The sequence below is a fragment of the Haemaphysalis longicornis genome, unplaced genomic scaffold (assembly GCF_048455015.1).
Source record: "Haemaphysalis longicornis isolate Haplotype H1 unplaced genomic scaffold, Haemaphysalis longicornis Haplotype H1 scaffold_240, whole genome shotgun sequence".
In the NCBI taxonomy this organism is placed as follows: domain Eukaryota; kingdom Metazoa; phylum Arthropoda; class Arachnida; order Ixodida; family Ixodidae; genus Haemaphysalis; species Haemaphysalis longicornis.
In genome coordinates, this window is record NW_027526308.1 from 144,714 (window position 1) to 167,080 (window position 22,367).

General features: G+C 48.6%; 1 protein-coding gene across 2 annotated transcripts; it reads right to left on the reverse strand.

The window, feature by feature from the left end:
• Nucleotides 1-1,073: 1,073 nt before the first annotated feature.
• Nucleotides 1,074-22,181, reverse strand: LOC144172570 (uncharacterized). 2 transcript variants are annotated; one of them, XM_077701238.1, is made up of 4 exons: nucleotides 21,873-22,181; nucleotides 20,023-20,115; nucleotides 18,609-18,697; nucleotides 1,074-1,269 (listed from the first exon to the last, which is right to left on the reverse strand). In XM_077701238.1, the coding sequence occupies exons 1-4, from the start codon at nucleotides 22,008-22,010 to the stop codon at nucleotides 1,200-1,202; spliced, it is 390 nt and encodes a 129-aa protein (XP_077557364.1). In that variant the 5' UTR covers nucleotides 22,011-22,181; the 3' UTR covers nucleotides 1,074-1,199. The 2 variants fall into 2 exon arrangements, with proteins under 2 accessions (XP_077557364.1, XP_077557365.1); XM_077701239.1 differs by lacking the exon at nucleotides 1,074-1,269 and adding an exon at nucleotides 16,263-17,346.
• Nucleotides 22,182-22,367: the final 186 nt, after the last annotated feature.

The window sequence follows — 22,367 nt, forward strand, 5'->3', positions numbered from 1 at the left end:
CATAGCAGATGAATGTTTGCGGGCCCTCACCTCACGACAAGACGACTCTTTGTCGTGTGCTGATCCCCGAGTATAATTCTGCATTATCCGTCGCACTTACGTTCAATATTCCCGAAATTAACACACACTGGCTTGTAAATGGTGGTGATCAATATATGAGGTATGATATTGGCAAACGTAACTGGCGTGCCGTCAGGTATCAGTGTTCCGCTGAATATGTAACCGCACAAAACTGATTTACATCGTAGTGTATACCCGTAGCATCAACATCTGAGGAACCGGTGGTTACGGAGACGCTGCTAGTAAATTCAGGGCAGTGTAACTACAATCAGGTCCATGCATACGCCGGATCCTCGACGCTGGCCTGTGACACACAGCTGGCGCTTATACAGACCGAATATACCACACTAAGATCGCGTCAGGAACATTTACACTCGCGTGAACACACCCCATTTGCGAACAGAGTGACTGCTACACAAAAACATGGATTTCCAACGCCAGCAAACAATAAATATCAGTCGTGGACATGCCGCAAAAGCAGCGGCGACAGTGGGGAGCGGGACGGAGACTCCCGCGCCTGCCTTCGAAACGGGCCGCTAGGGGCATTTCAGTGGCGCCCCTACAGGCCGCGCTCGAGACGTATAAACAGCGCCGGATGGCACGAAAGTCGCGTAGTGCGTGCGCTTGGCTGCAAGCTAGCTCGGACACGGTGTAGGGGGGTGGAGCACAACAGGCAATTTTTCAAGCTTGGGATTTTAGCAAAAGATTTGGAAATCACGCGCTAAATACTCTAGTCTAAATAAGTTCTTAGCCCACCTGTCATGTGAGACTGTCTACAAGGCCGGCATTTAGCCGCACCCCGGTCATGCAACGCTTTCGCATGGTACCTTGAAAGTTGTATTACTGGGGCCCCACCGCATTTTGCAAGGATCTTCCCGTCGTTCTTGATCATAAAATGCTGTGTGCTGGTGCTCCATGGGTCCTTTTTATTTGTTTGTTTTTTTGTCGTTTCTTATCGGGATGGGTGCACACATAAGCCCAAGGCTTAGACGTCCCACTCCAGTGCCAGACGGGCTGTTCTGCCCATCTCCTTGCCCTGCTCTTGAGGCCGCCCGCGTTGAACTCCTCCCAGGTGAGCCTCCCCTCGAGCAGGTCGGCCGGGGAGGCGCCGGAGGCCAGCTTGGCCTGCAGGTGGCACGTCACGATGCCCATGAAGCAGGCCGTGTCCCGGGGGTCGCGCGTGCGCTGCACCACAAAGCCCTCCGACACCTGCCACAGGGAGGTGGGGAGGAAGAGGGGAGGTGTTTTTGTTTTTTGAAATTTTGGGGGTTTAACTCCTTCTTGCACACACCTATTCAAATCGATAGTATAGACTACCAACCCTTTCAAGTTCAAATTTTGATGTTTTCCCATTCGAATTTGCGCTTTCCGAGTGCTCTCTGAGAGCTGGCGCCATGTACTCAGTTGTACGGACCCCTACATCCTCTTTGGTTTGTTTTTTGTTCTGCGCACCAGATTTTTTTAAAGCAGCACCGGTGTCGACATTGCGGGCTACGGCGCTGCGGAAACGCCGCATTTTTAGCAACTTGGACGCTTCTACACACGGCCTTTTGATGTATATTGGCAGCACTGACTACGAGGACAGCATTCCGTCATCGGATTTCAGAACTGCAAGCAACAATACACCAAAGGGGTCCAGAACCGAATACCGCTGCTGAACACAAGCCCCAGAAAATGCAAAAGTATCGAAGCTGTGAACTGTTACAAACGAAACAAAGTGAAGCAGAAAACCAACGTTTCCTGTGATGCATGTCTGGCCAACCCATATGCTTCGAGAAACTGCTTTGCACGGGGGCACGAAAGCCACTAGTGCTAAACTGTTTTTTATAATTGTACAGTTATAATTGTACAGTTAGGTGTTTGATATTTGCAGAAGTTTTGCACTGCAAACGGATATAACGGATGTATACATCCGTTACATCCTGCAAAACGGATATATACACGGATATAACGAAGTTGGCCAAAGTTAGCAATTTTTCGTTAAATCCAGGTTTTCGTTACATGCAGGTTTCGAGAGCTAGCGTGGATGAAGCAGAAACGAAACCAGAATGATTGACAACAATGCAGGTGAACTCACCCTTCAAGGATTCATTTTACAGTAAAAAACTGCGTCCTTTGCGCCTGCTGCTTTCACACGAGCTCAGGCCCTACACGGCGCTCCAAAGAAGCTAGATCGCTTAGCCCCGTATTCTCAAACGTACCTTAAAGGGACCCTGCAACCCTTTCGATCAACGTTTTCACTGTTTCCTTCATGTCTGGAAACACTGCGAAAGCTATACGCCTGGAACGCGCGGCCTGTAGGGGCGCCACTGAAATCCCCCTAGCGGCCCGTTTTGAAAGCAGCCGCGGGAGTCCGCGCCCCGCTCCCCAGTGCCGCCGCTGCTTTTGCGGCCCCTTCACGACTGAGATTTACTGTTTGCGGGCGTTTGAAATCCATGTTTATGTGGAGAAGTCACTCTGTTCGCAAATGGGGTATGTTTACGACAGTGTACATGTTTCTGAGGCGATCTTAGTGTGGTATATTCGGTCTGTATAAGCGCCAGGTGTGTGTCACAGGCCAGCGTCGCGGAACTGGCGTATGATGGAGCCGATTGTAGTTACACTGACCTGAATTTACTACCTGTGTCTCCGTAACCACCGTTTACTCAGGTGTTCATGCTACGCCTATACACTACGATTTAAATCGGTTTTGTGCGCTTACATAATCAGCGGAGCACTCATACCTGACAGCACGCCAGTTACGCTACGTTTGCCAATATTATACCTCAGATATTGATCACCACCATTTACAAGCCAGTCTGTGTTAATTTCGGGAATATTCAACAAAAGTACGATGGACAATGCATGATTATACTCGGGGATCAGCACACGACACAGTCGTCTTGTCGTGAAGTGAGCGCCCGCAAACATTCATCTGCTACATATTTCCTCTGCGAGCAGCGCGGAGACGGGCTTAGAATATAATCTGTGTCCACGATTAAATACTTCTTCAAAATATCGTCATATGGCACAGGAAGCCTGCAGAATGAGGCATAAACTGAAATCAGAGGGCCTTATCACATACCACACTCTTCGAACGACACGTTTCATCGCTTGTTGAACAGCCTACCCTGTATACTTCCAAAAATGCTTGCGCCGTACGATCAGCTCTTCGTTGAAGTAGAAAAACGAAAGGAAAGTGAACGCGAGATTTGTGTGTGGGATTACTAAAACGTTCATTGCTGGATTCCGCTCCGCATTTGTACACAACGTCCCCCTCCCCTCCCCTCCTCCCCCACCAATGTCTCGCGACATAGCAGTGCATTTCGCGTATAGTTGGTCTAGTGAACCCTACCTGGCTTAAGTTTCGACGAACGTATTTAGCATGTCAGAAGCTGCATTGTTTCTTTTTTTTCATTTCCGTTGGAGCTATTATGTTTCTTAATTCCGCACTTGCACAGCATTTATTTTTCCGTGGTTTCATTAACTTGCCCTGGTTCTTGCTATATTGCGTGTGTGGGCACATATTTAACGACGCACAGGCTTGGAATATACTTAACATTTTCGCATAGTTTATATTCTTATAAAAGGCATAAGTTATTGTCCAAGAATGGGTAATCACATCCCCGAAACATATTTTTCTGCGACGTATATATTCTAAACGAAGCCGCATTCGTTGTCCACGCTGCAAAATGAAGCCAACCTCTCATTGTACCAGCATTAGGTCTAAACGAGGCGACAGTAGAATTCACTTGTGCCTGATGTTTTGGAGGTGACATGGGTGATATGTCGCTGCCGCTGCCGCCGCCGACGCACGGAAGAGCGGCGACGAAGCGCGCAGAACCGCGTTCCCGGGTAGCTCTTGGAGGCGATCGCGTACTCTACGAAGACGCAGCTGCTTTTTAAGTGATCTAACGTACTCTTTGCCTATAGACGTCACTATAACAAGTTTGTTTTAGGGCGTGGAAAATCGAAAAGAAGTGAAACAGAGCCCAAACACTGCACGAGCCCCTATCAACCACGCAGCGCAAGTCCCGTCAACGCCGCGGAGAAGCGGCGGCAGGCGGCGCAGCGATCGCGAAGCTCGAGGCGTATAGTTATCACCAGCACGGAGCGGCACTGCGTGCTTTGCTCGTTGCAGCAGATATGCCTTCCGTTTGTGCTTTGTTTTGTGGCTTTATCTGTAAAGTTTCCATCGAATGCGTTCATTGCTGCAGCTAAAGGAAACCCGGCCAACAGCCGATACATGGCCTCAATGACATAATTCGAACGATCGAAGAACCCCAAGACGGGGAAAGAAAAAAAATCTTTTGAGCGATTTTTCAAGTTATCTGATAGGCCTAGAGCAGTAATGTTTGGCTGTGCGACCGCTTATTCTAAGTACTGGGTCTATCGGGTGACAACGTTCTGCAAGCTTTTAGGACTTCAAAAAAAAAAGTTGAGAAAAGTGTCGCAGGGTCCGTTTAAGTATCAAGTTTGTACTTTGACACTTTTAGGTTCTAAATGCATTTCAAGAACAAAACTTATGCTGAAAGGGCGCCTCTTGGAAAACTCGATGTTCTCTTTCCCACTTAAATTTGTTGAGAGGGTGCTAGCTGGAATACTGTACCGGGAGTGGAAGGAATCCAAAAATGCGAATTTGCCTTGTAAAAGATAAGACTTATTGTTTTCTGGCAACAGGACTCATCACCGGCGAACCGGCACCACCGATAGCATTGAAGACGCGTGAATACAAGCCGACTGATTTTGACTGATTGATTGTGTGGTTTAACGCGCCGACGCAACGAGGCGATGCGGCGCCCCGTGGTGGAGGGCTCCGGATTAATTTTGACCACCTGGGGATCTTTACCGTGTGCTGAAATCTCGTACACACGGGCGTTTTTACTTCTCGCCTCCATCAGAAAAGCGGCCACCGTGGCCGAGAATCGAACCCGCGACCTTGTGTTCAGTAGCGCAACGCCTTAGCACTGAGCAACACCACGGCGGGTGGCTCAACTACAAGCCGAATACAAACCGGCAGGCAGGCCTAGCACCACAAAACTCTCAAACTGACACCGCTCTTCTACGTGGAAACGCACACTTGTTTGCGGTACAGGTGATAAAAAATTGACTGACAGAATAAACTTGACGATATCACGATGGAGGAAAGGGACGGGGAGAAGAGAAAGATTGGAGACCCCGCAAGTCACCCCCAAAAAATTATTGTAATCACTTTGCCACGTGATGTCACGGTACACAACCTCACATCAAAGTGGGGCTACGTTAGCCATGAGATGGCACTAGCAACTGCTTTCATCATCATCATCATAATCACTACGACTTATGTTTTTAGAGATTCTAGAAGTGGTCATAGCTGTTGGCTCTTTAAAGCAGTCCAAGTATTTCGCAAAGTAGCGAATTTTCTCCGGCCGATTTTGCAGAAAAAGTGCACAAAAACAATGGCTGAGCAGCTGAGCGAGTTCGTTATATCAAGGATAGGTGCCGCAATGCCTTTGTTACATAGAGGTCACAAACACATGGGCTTCTATCACGGTGCCAATGGGGAAATGGAAAACTTCGTTAAATCCAGGAATTTGTTACATAGAAATTCATACATCCAGATTTACCTGCATATATGTACAAAATGTATATCTTAAAGTTTTTGTGTTTTTTCTATGCGGAGCAACAGCGACATTCTTGCGTATTTGTCTGTGTTTGTCCCCAAACGTTTCTGCACAGCCTTTTTTCTCTTTCTTTTTTTGAAATAAGAATTCCTATTTGAAACAGCTACCCCTGCGAAGGAAATTTACTCTTCTACAATTTGATGCCATACACTCATATGTTGCATATTTTTTTGACCGGGAAAAAATTGCTTGCAAGACTACGCAAAATCACTGCTTTGCCCGTGGTCAGAAAGGTGTTAACGTGTTACAGTTACTCCTGGTCTACGAGACTTGCCACAGTGGAAGGCTCCGGATTAATTTAAACCATCTGGGAATCCTTGAATGAATGAAATGTCTTTATTTATTGTAGGATGGCTCTTTGGCCTAATAGGGGGGAAGAGGGGTGTAGGAGAGAAGACAGAAAGAAAATAAATTTGCGTACACACATGCGTGCGTATGGTGTACATTCACAGTCACATGCGGCGATCAATGCCTGCCTCGTGAGCGAACGCCCAGAGGGAGAGCAGTGTGGCGCGGCTATTGTTGTTGGGGTGGTCCATTGGTGCAGGGTGCTGATGTGCCGTGGCAGGTACTGGGCATGGAGGTCCTGGTAGACAGGACACTCCCACAGCAAGTGGGTCACTGTCGGGCACACTTCCATGGTGCATGGAAAGCAGTTCACTATGGGGCCCTGCTACTGATCGTCGGTAGCCCCCGGGCTACATCGGTGGTGGGCCTGGAATTTGGCGAGCACGTCGTCTGTTAGTGCTGCCCCTGCACGTGCCTTGTGGATAAGGACCTGAGCCCCCCGTGGCAGTCCTCGGGGCAGTGGGTGGTGGTTTGTGATGTGCTGCCCAACTGCGCTGCTTCGCTCCTTCTTGGCTGCCAGAATTTCGGCTCTTGGATTGGGGCCGTCTGGTACGGGCATAGTCTGGGCCACCAGAGCGGAGCGGTCGTCTGTTTGCTCACACGCCAACTCCTGTGCGGCTGCATCGCCAATGCCACCGGCGTGACCTGGTACCCAGTCCACCTTCACCTCCACTCCATAGTGCCGGTACAGCATTCTGCTTGCCGTTTTGATCCCGTGAGCAAGCGTGCCAGTCCTGGGGGTGCGGCCAATGATTTTTATGGCCTCTCTAGTGTCTGTGTAGATCCCCACCCTCTGCTATGTCTGCCTCAGTCCTCGACGGACCTCCCCACAAACCTCGTCTACTGCACACAGGATGGCGTAAAGTGAAATCTGGTCTGGCCTGGGTTGGTGCTCATACACGTGGATCTGTCTGCATGTGCCGATTGGGGCGATCGCAGCCAGCCTGGCTCTGTGCGTAATGGGGTCCCAGGTGGCTGCCGTGAACACATAGTTCCAGGTTCTGTCAGTACGGGCAGCTGCTGCTCTACGCTCAGCTTCATGATCCTGTTGATGGCACTTTTTGGAGAGTGGTTTCGGAAGCTCGAGGAGCACATCGAGCCAAGGTCCCAGCAGGCGTGGCAGTTTGTGTGCATCGGGGGGTAGTTCTTTTGTGAGGGTGAGAAATCCTGTGCCTGCTGTTGTGTTTTGCCGTCGTACTTCATGGCCTTCATTGTGCGCCTCGATAAAGGATTTGAAGGGAGGCAGGCCAGAGTACCTGTAGAGCTCTTCAGTCCTCGTGTGACGCGGCAGGCCCGTTATTGTGCGGAGACATTCGAGAGGAAGGACCTCCAGTTGTGCGTAGTGTTTGGTTCAATGTGAAGCAAGCTGCTTCGTAGCATGCCTTGGAAGTGAGGGTTGCCAGGCATATATGTCCTGATGGTGCTAGTGCCGGCCCCGCCAAAGTGGTTGCCTATGCGGCGGATGAGGTGGAGGTGTTGGCTCTATATTGGCTTAAGCTGACGGATCCATTCCTTCGGTCCGCCAACCTCACTGAGGGGAGCCCGAAGGATCCTCACCCACAGCTCCGCTGGTCGGCTGATGGTCCTGCCGGCCAGTGTAAGGCTTATATTCGCTCGCTCCGAGTCGTAGCCACCTACCAGGAGGAGGTTAGTCTTGTCTGGTGACGACTGCATGCCAGTGGAACGGAGGTAGTTATCGATGGTGTCCAAGGCTTGCTGCATGATTCTCTGTACATCTGCAGCGTTCAAGTTCGTGCCCTTGGGGTCCACAAACAGCAAGATGTCATCCGCGTAGAATGTCAAGCCCAGGTGTGGAATTTTCCGTAACTCTACAGCCAGTCCTCGCATCACGATGTTAAGGGGGGACGGGGGTCTTAAAACTGACATTTTTTATTTACGGGTAGAAACTTATGAAAATTTGCATACAAATGTATTTTTCTCTGTAGATTTCAAATATGGAGTTCTTTGAGCTGCTGCTGTTAGTTTGAAAGTTATCATGCAAAGTGTAAATGGTAACTAGGTAATTTCTTACGCAGACTTAATGAACTTTCGTATTGCATTTTGTAGCTTTTTACTTCAAGAATTGATAGCCAGAGAGTCCCCAAACCCGATGAGATTCTTTGTTTTTCTCTAGTGTCAAGGCATCCCAAAAAAACATGTCAAGTATGAAAGACGGCAGTATTTTATATTTTGGCTCATCAAAAAGACTGCAAGTCATTATTTATGCATAGCCTAAATAGAAAAACTAAGAATGTCAACGGGCACCTCAGGTTGTACTGAAAAGAAAACGGTACCAAGAGTCACCTATGAAGCAAAAAGAAGTTTCCAAAAAGCTGCATAAGGCTGAAGTACGACCAAAAATATGAAACTGAGAAAACTGCATTTGAAGTCTTTGGTTGGAACCAGTGTTTAAGACGCTACACAAGGGAAGCATACAGACATGGATGGCAAGAATACAGACACGGGCGGCACTGGTGCAGTCCGTGTCTGTATTCTTTTCCTGTGTAGCATCTTAAAGGGACCCTGCAACACTCTTTGAGCAGTACAAGTAAACCTGCGCGACGTTTAGATTACACTGCCAGGAATACCTGAGCCAAATATTACACGTGCATGTGAAGCGGTGAGCGCGCAAATCGATGTGAAAGACGCGGAAAAACAAACCGCTCTCTCTTCAGTTGTCCTCATTATGCATGGCCTAAGGGACGTCACATAGGCCATAGCTGCCCGATCGGCTGTCACTGGCCAACTTCGCGGCTATATTCTCCCATTTCCGTCATCGTCATCGCTGTGTACGAACCTCTTCTATGCCTGAACCTGTAGGCACAGTTTTGCCGTTTATTTTGTACTTTGAGTGCGCGCGGAGTTTGAGTGATGAGCTCAATACTTCCCTTTCAACGGGACCACTCGACTACAAACGTTTATTGCTTCAAAAACGCCCTAGCAGCCCGAGCGCGCACTTGCGAGCAGGCACCCATGCCTGCTTTTTTGTGGCACCAGACCGGAAATAGGCCCCTCCGCGTTGCGGAGAAAAGGAGAAAACTACCCGGCATGTGATATATCGAAGGCCGCCGAAAAGAATGCCGCGAGCCGCCCCCCTGTCCGGGAGAGAGCGCGCAGCTTTCGTCGCCTTGTCCGCGCTCGAGTTGAGAGGGAACGATTATGCGCGATTTCTCATCGCGCGTAGTTTCGTTAATTGTGATCGGATTTTCATAATTCTTGCGGGAGGAGATTTCTGGGACAATAGACTTTATCTCAAAATACAGTACTAGTAGTCGATGGCAAGTGTTGCAGGGTCCCTTTAAACACTGGTTCCCACTTCAAGGACTATGAACCAACTGGCCTTAGTCAACTGCATTTGAAGTTTGGCCATGCGTTATGAAATCAACGGTCAGTAGTGTAACTGCAGTATTTCCCATTAACAAACACATGGTCCTGCCATTCCTGAATCTGTCTTGGGATTCCAAAAATGTCAAATACAACTGGAGATACCAGAGGCCCAGTAACGTACATCATCAGCAATTCAGCAAAATTTATCGACTTCAAATCGGTTAGCGTCTTGCTGGCGTTGTGAAATTTTGTGCCGTCTCGCTGGCGTTGTGAAAACTGCAACAGTCCTTCGTAAACTGGCATCATTCATTACTACAGACCGGAACTTTAGGCAACATGCTTTTTTTCCCTTCAGTCCGTATCAAGCCTATTTAACAACTAAGCACGAACTAAAGGAAGGGGAGCATTTTAAGATAGTTTATTGTGCCTGTAGTGCCCATTTTGACTATATGGGCTTTTTTGAGCCTAACAATGCCTTTTTTGTGTTATATATGCCCTCTTTTTGGATTTTTTGAGTCGATGTTCTGCAGAGAATGTTCTCGCTTCACCAGCCCGCAACGGGGTGTTTGCTTCACTCCGTTTGCGAGAAAAATTCACGAGCCGTGCCAAACACGCAAAAAACCCATAGGCCCAGACAGTGCCCAAGCCACCACCTGCTGGAACTTGCCACCTTGGCCGAGCCGCCATGAACCCGTGCACAGCGACACCGGAGCCAAGCTCACCGATGATACCGCGGTCCGCGCAAACTCTTTTGTTCTATGTCCTTCTGACGTGCTGTGTCCACAGACCAACGGGGAAAACTGCTGCACACGTGCCCTATCTATAGCTAACAGAATAAAAAGACAGCAAAGAAAAAATGAACGCGACACAGCCGCGTACATGTCTTAAGCTCAAAGACGGCTTCTGCGGGAAACCACGTGCAACTCTTAGACACCAAAGTTTTAAGGTGATGACACGAACACGTGCACTGTGAGCCGCCGATAATGGGTGCACTGCCGGGTGGCGAAATGCAGTACGCGTACCACGAAGAAGGAATGAGAAACAGAGCTTAGGAAGGGGGATCTCAGCACTTTACAAGTAGTCTAGTCGTGACACCCGTCATCTGCCGTGGCCGGATAATCTTTAAGGGCATTTGGAAACGTAGTATTACAGGAATTAGTTCCAAAGAATGTTGCGCGCTGTCTAATATTGATAATCGGTTTATAGTGCATAGTTACTGAATGGTGTTATACTGGCAGCTTCACTATCCGACAGCTTCACTAGTCATTCGCTTCTGCAGAACAGAATAGCTCCGTAATTTGTACAGAATTATTGCACTTCCCTGTGCTACCCATAGGACTAATCGGTGTTGTGAATATCTTAGGAGATCGCTCTGCTCTGTCAATGAATAATAGGTTGCAGTAAAGATCTTTCTTCGACGCACAGTTATGTCTTCAAGGGGCAGTCACCGAATGTGCCTGTTCCACCAGAGCTCGTTGTTACACCTTCAGGAACACGGCTGAGGGCAGAAAACTACACCGAAAACACTCGTGTCTCTATCAATAGCTTTGCAACGGACAAAAGCGCCACAGCCCAAAGTATTTGCCCGACGCTACAGTTCAACGTGACATGGCACATTCGTGTGCTTATTTCGCACTCTTAGCAGAAGGCATTTAGGCAGCAAAGAGAGTTGACACCACTGCAAGAATGCTAAGTTCATTTGAGAGGTTCAGTACAGATCTGCCACCATCCCCGAAGGATTGGTTGATTAAATCTGCCTGACATAAAATTTCGGGATTCCACGTGCTTAAATACCTTCCGAATGTTCTGAGCAGCCAAAATTGTGACATTCCAGATGAAATTAAATCATGGAGCATCCCGAAGTACAAGAACACTCCGCCAACTTCAATGGACCTTAAGCGTTGTTTTTGTCGCACACAATTATAGACTCAAAGGGGGCACAACTTCAAGCACCAAGCCATTGAAATTGGTGTGGTTTTCCATGGCTTTTAATCTTTTCTTCTGTTGTTGAATCACCATAAATTTTGCATAAATTTTGAAATATGAACGCTTGTGCTGCTTATTTACCGGAAGAAAATAAAACTACTTTCCCGGTGCGCATTATATGTCCGCGGTTTAACTGCAATTAAAAAGTTTGTGCTAAAATATGCTTCTAAAGCAAATAGGAATTGAGCCTATATATGCCTAATCGAGAGTATTTGGTGCCTACATATGCCTAAATGGCAGTTCTCAATGCAGGCACCTAAAACCTGGATTTTTCGTGCCTAAAGTTTCGTTCTCTATTCATTACAGTGCACTTTCGTACCCAGCATATTTGGGTACGGAAGAGGAGAAAGGGGTGAAACTTGCTTCAGATGCCCCCCCTTTTTTTATTCTTTGGTGAGGCTATTTTAGTCGTGTTTTTGCGCAGGAAGGTTGAGAGGATACAGGGGTGGGACACTCCGCAGTGCGTTCTCTGCAAATGCATCACGTTGTTGGCCCTGAAAAGAGCCCTTTGGGGGAAAAACGTAGCCGAAAGGCAAGCTTTGTTGGCCTATGGCAGTATGGCAAGAAACGTTCGAGCGATCCTGTGATAAAACACTGAGCTTTGATTTCGCAGCACTGAAGTTTTAAGTGGGAGGGGGGGGGGGGGCTATGACAAATTGCAGAAGGCTTGCTGTACCACTCTAATGTGTGACGACCATCCCCTGGTCATCCACGTGCAATCAAACCTGACATCAATGTTGTTTGGTGGCTGAGCAAGGTCCCTGTACAAGCCCTTGATGACACACACACTATTTGCTTCAGCGGCTGCTGCTGTGTCCTTGCAAACATGGACCACTTTTTTCAAGTGTGCTTGGAACGTCTTGTGGTGTAGGCTAGCCTCTGTGGGATAAGTTTGTCCCAGCACAAAAATCCCACAGAGCAGACACCCCCTTTCCGGTGCTTTGAATACTTTTCGAAGCCTTTACGCTTCCCTCGAAAGGAGTAATGTTGCCAGATCCTTCGGTCCTTGGTGACGAAAAACGCTCCACACGATGTTCATAAAGCGAGCACGTCACCTGGAGCCGCACGGCGAGTCTGTACTGCCTGTCGCCTGTCAGCCGTCTCAAATCCGGCGCCGCCAGCCAGCACTTGCCGCACTCGACGCGCGCAATTTCAGCATTGCTATATCCACTAAGACGAAATCTGTGCCGGATTCTACCTCCGAGTGCACCAGATCCACTTCAAGGAGGTCGAATTTCCAGTGCGTTGGTGATTTGATCTCCATGCCGCGCTGGATCTCATTTGCATGTTCCGTACGCGCGGCGATCTCCTCCACCGTGTAATACCTTGTGTCGAGTCGACAAGACGTGCTTGGACCATGTCTGGATTCCCGAGCCAGTTGGTCAGGCGATGGGAAAGGCGAAGCAATACGAGGCGGCGAACAATTTTCATCCGGCTGAGTCGAGCGGCAGGCGGACGACGCTTTCGCTTCCCGTATGCATGACGGGTCGTTCTCTTCAAACGTAAGTCTCCTGGCAGCAGTCACGAAAGTGTGCGATGAAAGAATCCCAAGAAACTGCGAAAATGCCTAGCCAGAAGAGCAGACTCAGACGCGCGTAGAAGACGCCATGATGGCAAAAAAAATTGACGGAGCAGTCACGCCGACCAATGGGAGGCGTCAGACGACGAACCCAGAAGGCGCCTTCGGAAAACTGGCAAGGACGGTCGTTCTACTCAAGCGACACCATTTTGATACTGGCTAGTGTGCTGAGTGATGCTGAGGGCGGGCGCAGAGCAGAGCGGCTAAAAAGAGAAAAGAAATCCTTGGGTCACGTGATCAAAACGTGACGTCACTTGACTTGTTTTGGGGCGCCTAGGGAGAACGCCAAAGTAGGCGCAGCTGCTCTGGGGTGCGGCACATTGGTGCCAATCCCTCCACCATCTGACAACGGTAGGGGCAGCAATTCCCTGGCTCCCTTCGAGAGAACGATTTGCTCTGTCAGCACCCAGCTTGTCAGTGGCGATTGCTACCAAGTGGAGCTGCAGATGCGTGAATATACCGTGAATGCTAATAATGGTGCGATCTTCCTATTCGATTAGGTGTATTAGGTGCGACATTTCAAGAGAGAATGGCAGCCTGAGCTCAGCGTAGAAGATCCATGCCGGCCTCCCGTGTTTGCTGTCGCAGACCACAGACACGTACGGAAGAGCGGAAAAGAGGGCATCTATGCGCTCATTTTCCCAGCAAGGTAAGTAACACCGTTATTTTATGTTTGTTGTATTACGATGCTATGTCCCCACACACTCCCGCCGCAGTTTCAAGCGTTTCACTGTTGTTCCTTTTGTGTCGGAGCCCATAAAATTGCTCAAGTTTGGTTGAACCGGTGGCGTGTACTCCCCGAAGCGCAGTCCTGGATGTGTGAGGTGTAGTGCCTCGAACGTAAGTATGCATGTATTTGATAGCATTAATCTCTCCAGTATATCGTGTGCACGCATCAGAATTCTAGCTCTTCGGGCAGTTAAGTTGCGTTGCGGGAGATGAATGGGAAACTTCGCTTCTGTACAGAGAACGTAAGGATATTGCGGCCAAATGAAAAAAAAGCGCGAAATCGTGAGCCAAAAAAGACGGAAGAGGGAGAGAGAAAGGATAGACCAAAGACGGCGGCAGAATGAGTTCGTTTGAGGGGGTGTGAAGGTAACGCGGCATTTTGGGCCCTATATGAGGAGGCACCAGGAGCAACTGTCAGTAAAGTGTACATTGAAGGTGCGTGAGCCAAAAAACACGGAAGAGGGAGAGAGAAAAGATAGACCAAAGGACAGCGGCAGAATGTTTATTTATTCAAGATACCCGTAGGCCCCCACAGGCATTAATGGACGTTTCTCTTACAGGGAGACTTGGGGACAACAGCGCAACAGTTCCCTGGGTACTGGGTTTATCACTAGCTCCACGCTGCAGGGGCAGGGCTACAGTTCATTGTAGCAGGGCTGCATGACTATCCTCTAGTTCACTGTAGCATTGCATATCCTCGTGTATAACGGTATTTGGTTATACAGGAGGCAATGAATGTGGTGACACGAAGGAATATGGAAGAGCCAGATTCCGTTAGCAAGGTCAGTGCTTATTTTAACCTTAAATTTTAAGTGCGAATGCACTTTATAAGCGACCCCAAACCTTCCACCGCCGGCGGCGGCGGCGTCCGCAGTCCTCCTCTCTATACATAAAAAAAAACAGCATCATGCGCCAGGCTTCGATCCGAGGACTTTGCGGCCGCAGCGCGACGCTCTACCGACTCAGCCACGGACGCGACGCTGATAACAGTGTTAGTAACGTGCCTTATATCTTAACGCAGTCCTCCTCTCTATATAAAAAAAAACAGCATCCGGCACCAGGTTTCGATCCGAGGACTTTGCGGCCGCAGCGCGACGCTCTGCCGACTAAGCCACGGACGCGACGCTGATATCAGTGTTAGTAACGCGCCTTATATCTTTAACGCATTCAAACTACGTCGTCAGCGGCGTGCGTTGGCGACTCAGCGGCGTTATAGCGGCTTGATAACTGCGTGGTGTACACGTGATACTACAAACCCGATGGAAGAGATGGAAGAGAAGGCGGCGAGGCGGTGGGCTGCGGGGGCCGAGCGCAAGCGCCGCAAGCGGGCCGACAACCGTGCATTCGCACTTTCACATTCTCCCCCTCGGGGAAATGCGGGGGAATTTTTTTTAGTTGTCAATTCCAACCTGTCGCGTATAACGAAGGCACTTCATTTCAGAAACATGCCAGTAGATCAGGAACATTGTCCATCAAACAAAACTATTCTAGTTAGCGAAAGCGGGTTACACTTTCCCTGTCAAATAATTTGCAGGTGTGTCATAACCATGAAGGAGCAAATGGGCGTCCGTGCTCCTGAAACATGGCGAGGATTGCCGGGACGCGGCCTTGCGCCAACAAAGCACAAAAAGGATCCATTCTCAGGGTATGGTGGCAGTATTGGCCTTCTGACATCCATGCGTGTTCGTGTTGACGTATGTTCTGTGTTCACGTTGACGGAGGTGCTACTTCGGTCGCAAATCTTGCAGCATTTATGTGTCAGCTGAACGTTTCTTTTTTGTTCGCTTGTGCAATTGGCAAGACCATCGCTCAAGGCCCGCGTGGACTGCACGTGCATTTCTTGAGCAGCAGGAGCTGCATCCCATTCGGTAGAAATGTAAGCTTAATATGAGTCTTGGTAAATGTGCATTTGTTTCTTTTAAAATCTTGGTCAATTGTTCAGTTTGCTTTAAAAACGTTGTATTTCATTTTCATGATTCTGCTAAAGGGGCATTAAAAGTGCAAAAGTGATCTGGCCTTTATTGGTAGATTAGTGTTTTGAAGGTAGCACTTGCCGCAGCAACAGTTGCTTGCCTGAGCGATCTTCTGAAACAAGACTGTTGCAGGGACATGTAAGTGCAAAATAAATGTCTGCAGGAGCTTCTGGAGTGCTTGCTTTTTAAAGTACACATAGCTTGGTTAGCAAAAGTTACAAAGTTGCATCCCATTCGGTAGAAATGTAAGTTTATTATGAGTCTTGGTAAATGTTCATTTGTTTCTTTTAAAATCTTGGTCAATTGTTCAAAGTTTGCTTTAAAATTAGTCTTTTTGAGGAATGTGTTGTATTTCATTTTCATGATTCTGCTAAAGGGGCATTAAAAGTGCAAAAGTGATCTGGCCTTTATTGGTAGATTAGTGTTTTAAAGGTAGCACTTGCCGCAGCAACAGTTGCTTGCATGAGCGATCTTCTGAAACAAGACTGTTGCAGGGACATATAAGTGCAAAATAAATGACTGCAGGAGTTCCTGGAGAGTGCTTGCTTTTTAAAGTACACATAGCTTGGTTAGCAAAAGTTACAAAAGACGATGACTCAGAGCAAATGGTACGCTTTGTTTGATTTGTTTTTTATTGAATTGCTTAAAGGTACATGCAATTAATACGAGGGCCTACCGTACCTACTAACTGCTAGGCAAAGCCTGTCTTTCAAGCCAAAGGTTGAAGCTGGGAGACACAGGCACTGCGAGGATTCTTCTCTCTTGTCTGGGGCTGACATCCCCTCTGCAGCGTCGCACACCTCAAATGAGAAATATCGACCACAAAATAGCTGTACCTTGCACCGCTCCCTAGAAACATGCACCCCGTGCACCACACTAGGTACAGGGAAGTAAGAGCCAAAGCCATCCACACATACCACTGGAGGGAAGCAACCACAACGTATACGGACACGTCTTCCTATCCCGGCATAAGAGCAATGGCAGCCGTGGTTGTCCAGCCCAATAAGCACATCACCAGCTGTCGAGCGTTTCGACGCACTAACTCGCGCGTGCCCTGGGAAGAGCAGCGCGGAAATGGAAAGAACGTGTTGTGCGGCGCTTTTGAACGCCGCGCTCGCACCGGATGTCCTAACGGGCAGCACATGGGAATGGGCCCCGATGAAGACGACTCACTTTCCCCATCCCTTCCCCTGGTCCTCAGCGGCAAGAGGAGGGGAGGATAAAGACAGACAGACGCGGTCCGGGCGCAGGAGAGCTCGGCCCGTCGTCTTCGGGCTCCACTCGAGTCCTGTTTCTTAGCCGCCCGCCGGGCTGTAAATAAATGTACAGTTTTTGTATCGGAAGCTGAATTTGTCGGTTGAAGATACCCGGGGTGAGATCCTCAGCGGTGCTGCGGCTAGGAGCCCCAGGAAAAAGAACATCGAAGATAACTACAGCCTAATTTTACCCGGAACGATCCCTAACAAGTGGAAGAAGCAGCCATCACTCTTACCATGATGCAAATTAAAGCCAAAGTAATCATCACAGATCGCAGCAAGCGTGCTGTAACTTCTCGTGCGGGCGAATTCACCAGACAACCCAGCAAATCATCTGCCAGCGTCCACTGGATAGATCCATCGTGATCATGTGGGCACCTGCTCATTCTGCTGTCCCGGGTAGCCAAACCGCCCACCTGCTGGCCCAAGAGTTGTCCCGCAGGGCCCTGGGAAGCGAGCAGGATAGACCAACCCTGTTGATCACATATCACGACATAACTCAACACTATAGGTTAGAACGCGTCATCTCTCCAGCACTGCATAAACACCTAATGACAGCGGAGGAACGGCAGCTCCATGCACTCCAGACTAATACCTTTCCCCATCCCACCAAATGCCATATATTGCACCCCACCTTTATTTCCCGGAATGCCAATTCTGAAAATTCCAGGGGGCCCTATTTCATTAGGTAGCGGGCTGCGCCCACGCCCCAGTACGTTTGTGCAATCCCTCCCTTTCTTCTTACAAGCTTTAAGAGAGCTCTAACCAGCTATGACTTCAATGATCAGCACCTGCTAGTGTTGAGGCTGGGAAAGCTCAACGGGTCTTAGACTGAGGACTCTTCCCCATTGATTTTCGCGATAAACACATTTACCTTCTCTCTCTATGCCTATGTACAGGTGCTGTCACAAATAATTAAAACATGGGAGCTGTGACCGAATCGTATTGGAGCGCCATGTAGCTTCACTGCCAGGAAATGCAAGAACACACATGTGTTCTTGCATGTGTTCTGCGCTTGCCAGATGCATCTGTGCTATACTTCACTACAATTTTATTCAGTGGGAGACATTGTTGTCATCACTCAGGAGTCAGTGTTTAAAGGAGTGGATTTGAAATTAGTTTTGCACTGTTTTATGTCGTGGCAAAAGTGCTATAACCACGTGGGGTAGCAGCCGACAATAGTCAGCCAGTGCACTGACTTAGTGTTGTGAAGGAACCAGAAGATAAAAATCCCTCACTAAACATGGTAAATTATAGTGTGGTATTTTAGTGTGTAATAACCCTTTGCTGTGCAATGGCATATCCGTAGGGTTTGTGCAGGGTCGAGACACGCTTGAGGGGCTGTTGTCGTGGAGACCTGCATTTGTCCAGCACACATGCATGCATGTCCAAAGTTGGCAGCGGTTGTCAGTTGGCAAATGGAGGTAACCAACTGTCAGTTTCGATAACCTAGCCCCATTCTTGAAGAATTCCCCGACAATGCCGTGACTTTTCAAGACGTGTCCAAATTCCCTGACAATTCCCAGTTTCCCCACACGGTGGACTATGCCCTTGCAACTCAGCCGAGTAACTCGGGTGGGTGAGTAACTCCCGGATGGCGAGAAATCGGATTGGTGTTCCAGCTGCACATGCCACTTCAGTGAATGCACCTCTCAAGAGACGCTTCCCGTAGCTGCACACGTGCGGCCGCCACAGGAGCACATAGTACCTGGCGGGGCAGCCCTGCTTGGAGACGAGGCCCCTGCGGATGAGGCTGGCCACGCTGCTCCACGCCGTGTAGTGGCTGTCCGCAAGGGGCTGTGCACAGGGGGAAGGGGGGGAAAAGGGAAGAGAGGGGAACACGGAGTCTCTTTAACGCTTGTGCCTTTTTAATGAGAAGGAACTGTCCCCTGTGCATCGAGAGCTGGCTTTCACGGTGTGGGGCCCACGATGACTAAAATAGTGAACTGTTGCTGTGCCAAACATAAGTAGATGTCACATCATCATCATCACCAGCCTGTCTATGCGCGCTGCAGGGCAAAGGCCTCTCCCATTGATTTCCAATTATCCCAGTCCTGTGCTAACTGCGACCAATGTATCCCCGCAAACTTCTTGGTCTCATCCGCCCATTTAACTTTCTGCTGCCCCCTGCCACGCTTGCCTTCTCTGGGGACCCCACTCTGCTACCCTTAATGACAAACAATTATCTTGCCTTCACACTACACGTCCATTTCTTCTTCTTTTTCTCTGCTTATATGTCCCTACCACGCGTTTGTTGCCTCGCCCACTCCGCTCTCTTCTTGTCGCTTAATATTACACCTATCACCTTCCGTTCCATTGCTCACTGATGTCACACAATGCCCACTTAACACCCGACCTATAACCTGCTCAGTGCACCAGGCGATTTTTTTCTACTGCCCTCAGTCATCAGAAGAGGTCCACGTACTTGACCTATCGTGACTCGAGCAAGGCTTAACTCACTTGCAAGAGAAGGAATAAGTTTACACACCATGTCTTCTTCTAAGATAAGCACCGTGGCTGGGCTCGCATCTTTCTGTTCTCTTTTGCGGGCCTTCTTTTCAGCAGAGATGAACAATGACCGCAGCGCTTAATACGTTGTTGGAAAGGTCCAAAGACCTGCCCTGCACGACACTGTTGACTGGGTGCTCTGCAAGAAGAACTGCCAATGCTAGAAGGCACTAAGAGGATAGACTTTGGACGTGCTACAAGCAGCCCACACAGAACCATTGTGCGTAATGCACAGTTTTTGCTGTCAATGCAGTTTCCTCTGCTTCCTGGTAGTACTTTACTTTCTTGTTTCCCGCCAACTCCTCAGCTTCACACCCTTCCAAGAATTGCAGTGCACAGCCCCTCTGCAGATTTCCCTGGGTGCTTCGCTTACTGTGCAAAATACCATGAGAAATAAAAAAGCCGTGCCAGCTGGGCCAAACAAAATGCTTGCCATTATTACGCTGTTTCTGCCAGAACTCAACTCGGGGGTTTGAGACCAACTCGAGCGATGTTCCCGACACGGCATTGTAGGGCACACCAGCGTGTTTTCACCTTCTCCCCCCCCCCCCAAACAGTTGGGGTGGCAACTACCAGCCCCCCCCCCCCAACCCAAACAGTCTCGATGGGCCCACCTGGGTGAAGGAGGCGTCGCACAGGGGCTGGGCGGCCATGATGAGGTCCGACTTGCTCATCCAGTCGTGGCAGCTCGCTCCGCTCCAGGTGGCCTGCGAGAGCACAAACGGCACAGACTGCTGTTGGAGCAGCTGCCATAACCCCGTGCCAATAAACTTGCCAACAGCATCACCACAGCATGAAGTGCAAAAAGCCAATGGAAACAAAACTGCCTGGGCGCTTTAAGCGGACACGTGGGTCTTTAAACATGTTCTTTTAGTTTTCAAGTAAACTCTGTGAAAATTGTCAGTCTTGCTGCTTTTTGTCCATTGATCCCAAGTATGCTGTTATTTTTGGAGTCAGTCAATTAGAGTTCCCAAAGTAATTACACATAATTAGCCATTTTTGGAGAAACAATAGACAAAACAGTGTTACTCATAAAACTGTCATCTCCATATTTTCCAATACAATGAACCCTAATGAGTGCAATAAGAGAAGTGGTTTTTCTATACACCGCTTTTCCACTACAGTTGACCACAAGTTGCCCAGGAGATATTTCGATTACAGGTGCGGCACGGTTTGGAGGCACATCTCAGTTGGCATTGTCAATCGTGTGACCAGGCAGGTTGCAAATCATTGTTGGATGGGCGTCTTGTTGTCAGCTGTCATGGTCACATACTAACCTGAGAGATTATCGAAATAGCTGTAATAGGAAGCAAAGGAGATACGCGCATATGTGCCTCGTCCACTGTATTGTCAAAAAATGAGATCAGTTAGGTATTTAGGCACCCAATTGTGAATATTCCCAGGACTTATTCATTTGTCATCATTTTGGTTGTTTTTACGTCTGCCGAGAGTGGGTTTTAATTTGTTTTTTTGTCAACGTAACTGTTTAGCAATTAGGTTATCTTCCGTGACGTTACGATAGAATGTATACTTAAGTGTGGGTCTTCTTTCCATTAAAATTAATTGGAAGCCAGCGCTCGTTTTAGTGCCTCTTCTTGTTGTCCCTGGCCCATTTTCGCACTGTGAAGCTCTCAGATTGCCTTTCAAACAGCATTGGCCAAACCTCAGGACACATCTAAAGAACAAAATAGGACATTTTCGCAGCCAACAAACGCCATTAAAAATGTCAAACTCGAAATTATGATCCAGCCAACTATGCGGAATGCATGAAAATGAGCTCATCTGGCAGCATGTACGTCTCCCACAGCCGTATCCCAAGCCAGATGAACCCCTTGAAACGGGTGATTGTGACCCTGAAAATAAATGCAGCGCAATTGAATGGCACCAGGAACATTCTCTGGTTTCCGCAGTTAACAACACTCTCATTCCCATGACCTACTCTCACTCCCAACAAGTCTGCCTGTCCAACAACCAATGACGCTTACAAACCTTTCCCTTGCAAAAGGGCAAGTGCTTCTTTATACTTATCCTGACACAACTGAACACCTGTGCTTTTGTGGATTCGTGAAATCGCAATGTGGAGCTGCTCACCAAAGGTCCCGGATAACTGCTCCCCTCTGCACCCTCCAATGTTCTCCTCTATGCAAACAAGTTTGTCTCAAAACTGCCCTTATATTACCAATTTACTCACAAGGTCATTAACACCACCCCTCCCTTTTCTTTTTTCAGCACGCCAAGAGAGCGGCTTGACAAGATGGTGCCGTAGTCAACGAATCTCACCGCATCTATCGTTGGCGAGTTAGACCAGGCCGAGCGGAATTCCGAGTTTCGTCCGCCTCAAAAGCACTCTTTTGAAGCTAGGGGAATCGTTCTGCGCGTTTTGTTCAGTTACTTCCAGCGCCCATTTAATCCCTAGTCGCGGGGGTTGCACAGTGCCCACGCAGCGTTTTTCCGCAAACCGAACCTTGCCGTAGACGTGCTGCGCTTTGCTGTTGTGCGCCACGGCGGCGTCCTTCCACTCCTGCAGCCATTTCGTGAACAGAGGGTTCGGGTCGGGATTCTTCTTCGTGACGCGTCGAACCCGCGTCGCGGCCTTGGCCATGCTGCTGCCTTCTTTCGCGCGATTGTCGGCTCAGGATGCGATGACAGCCGATCTCGCTTCGGGCTAACCCAGAGTAGCAGCATGCTTGTACTGTAACATTCGCTTTAGGGGACTTGATGGCACGAAAGTTGTTCATAAAAGTTTGCACATTTTAGGATGAACCGTTTGTGTTGCGCGGGAACAACTACTCGAGATTGGCTCGACTCGGCTCGGATGAACGGATGAACTCCGACTAATTTATCAAATTAATTTAGGAATACTTGAGTTTGCTAATTCAAAGCTTTATGTTAGTTTTAAAATTTGAAACAAATATTTTTAACTAGAATATAAAGTTTTGTGAATCCAGGTATGGTTGTT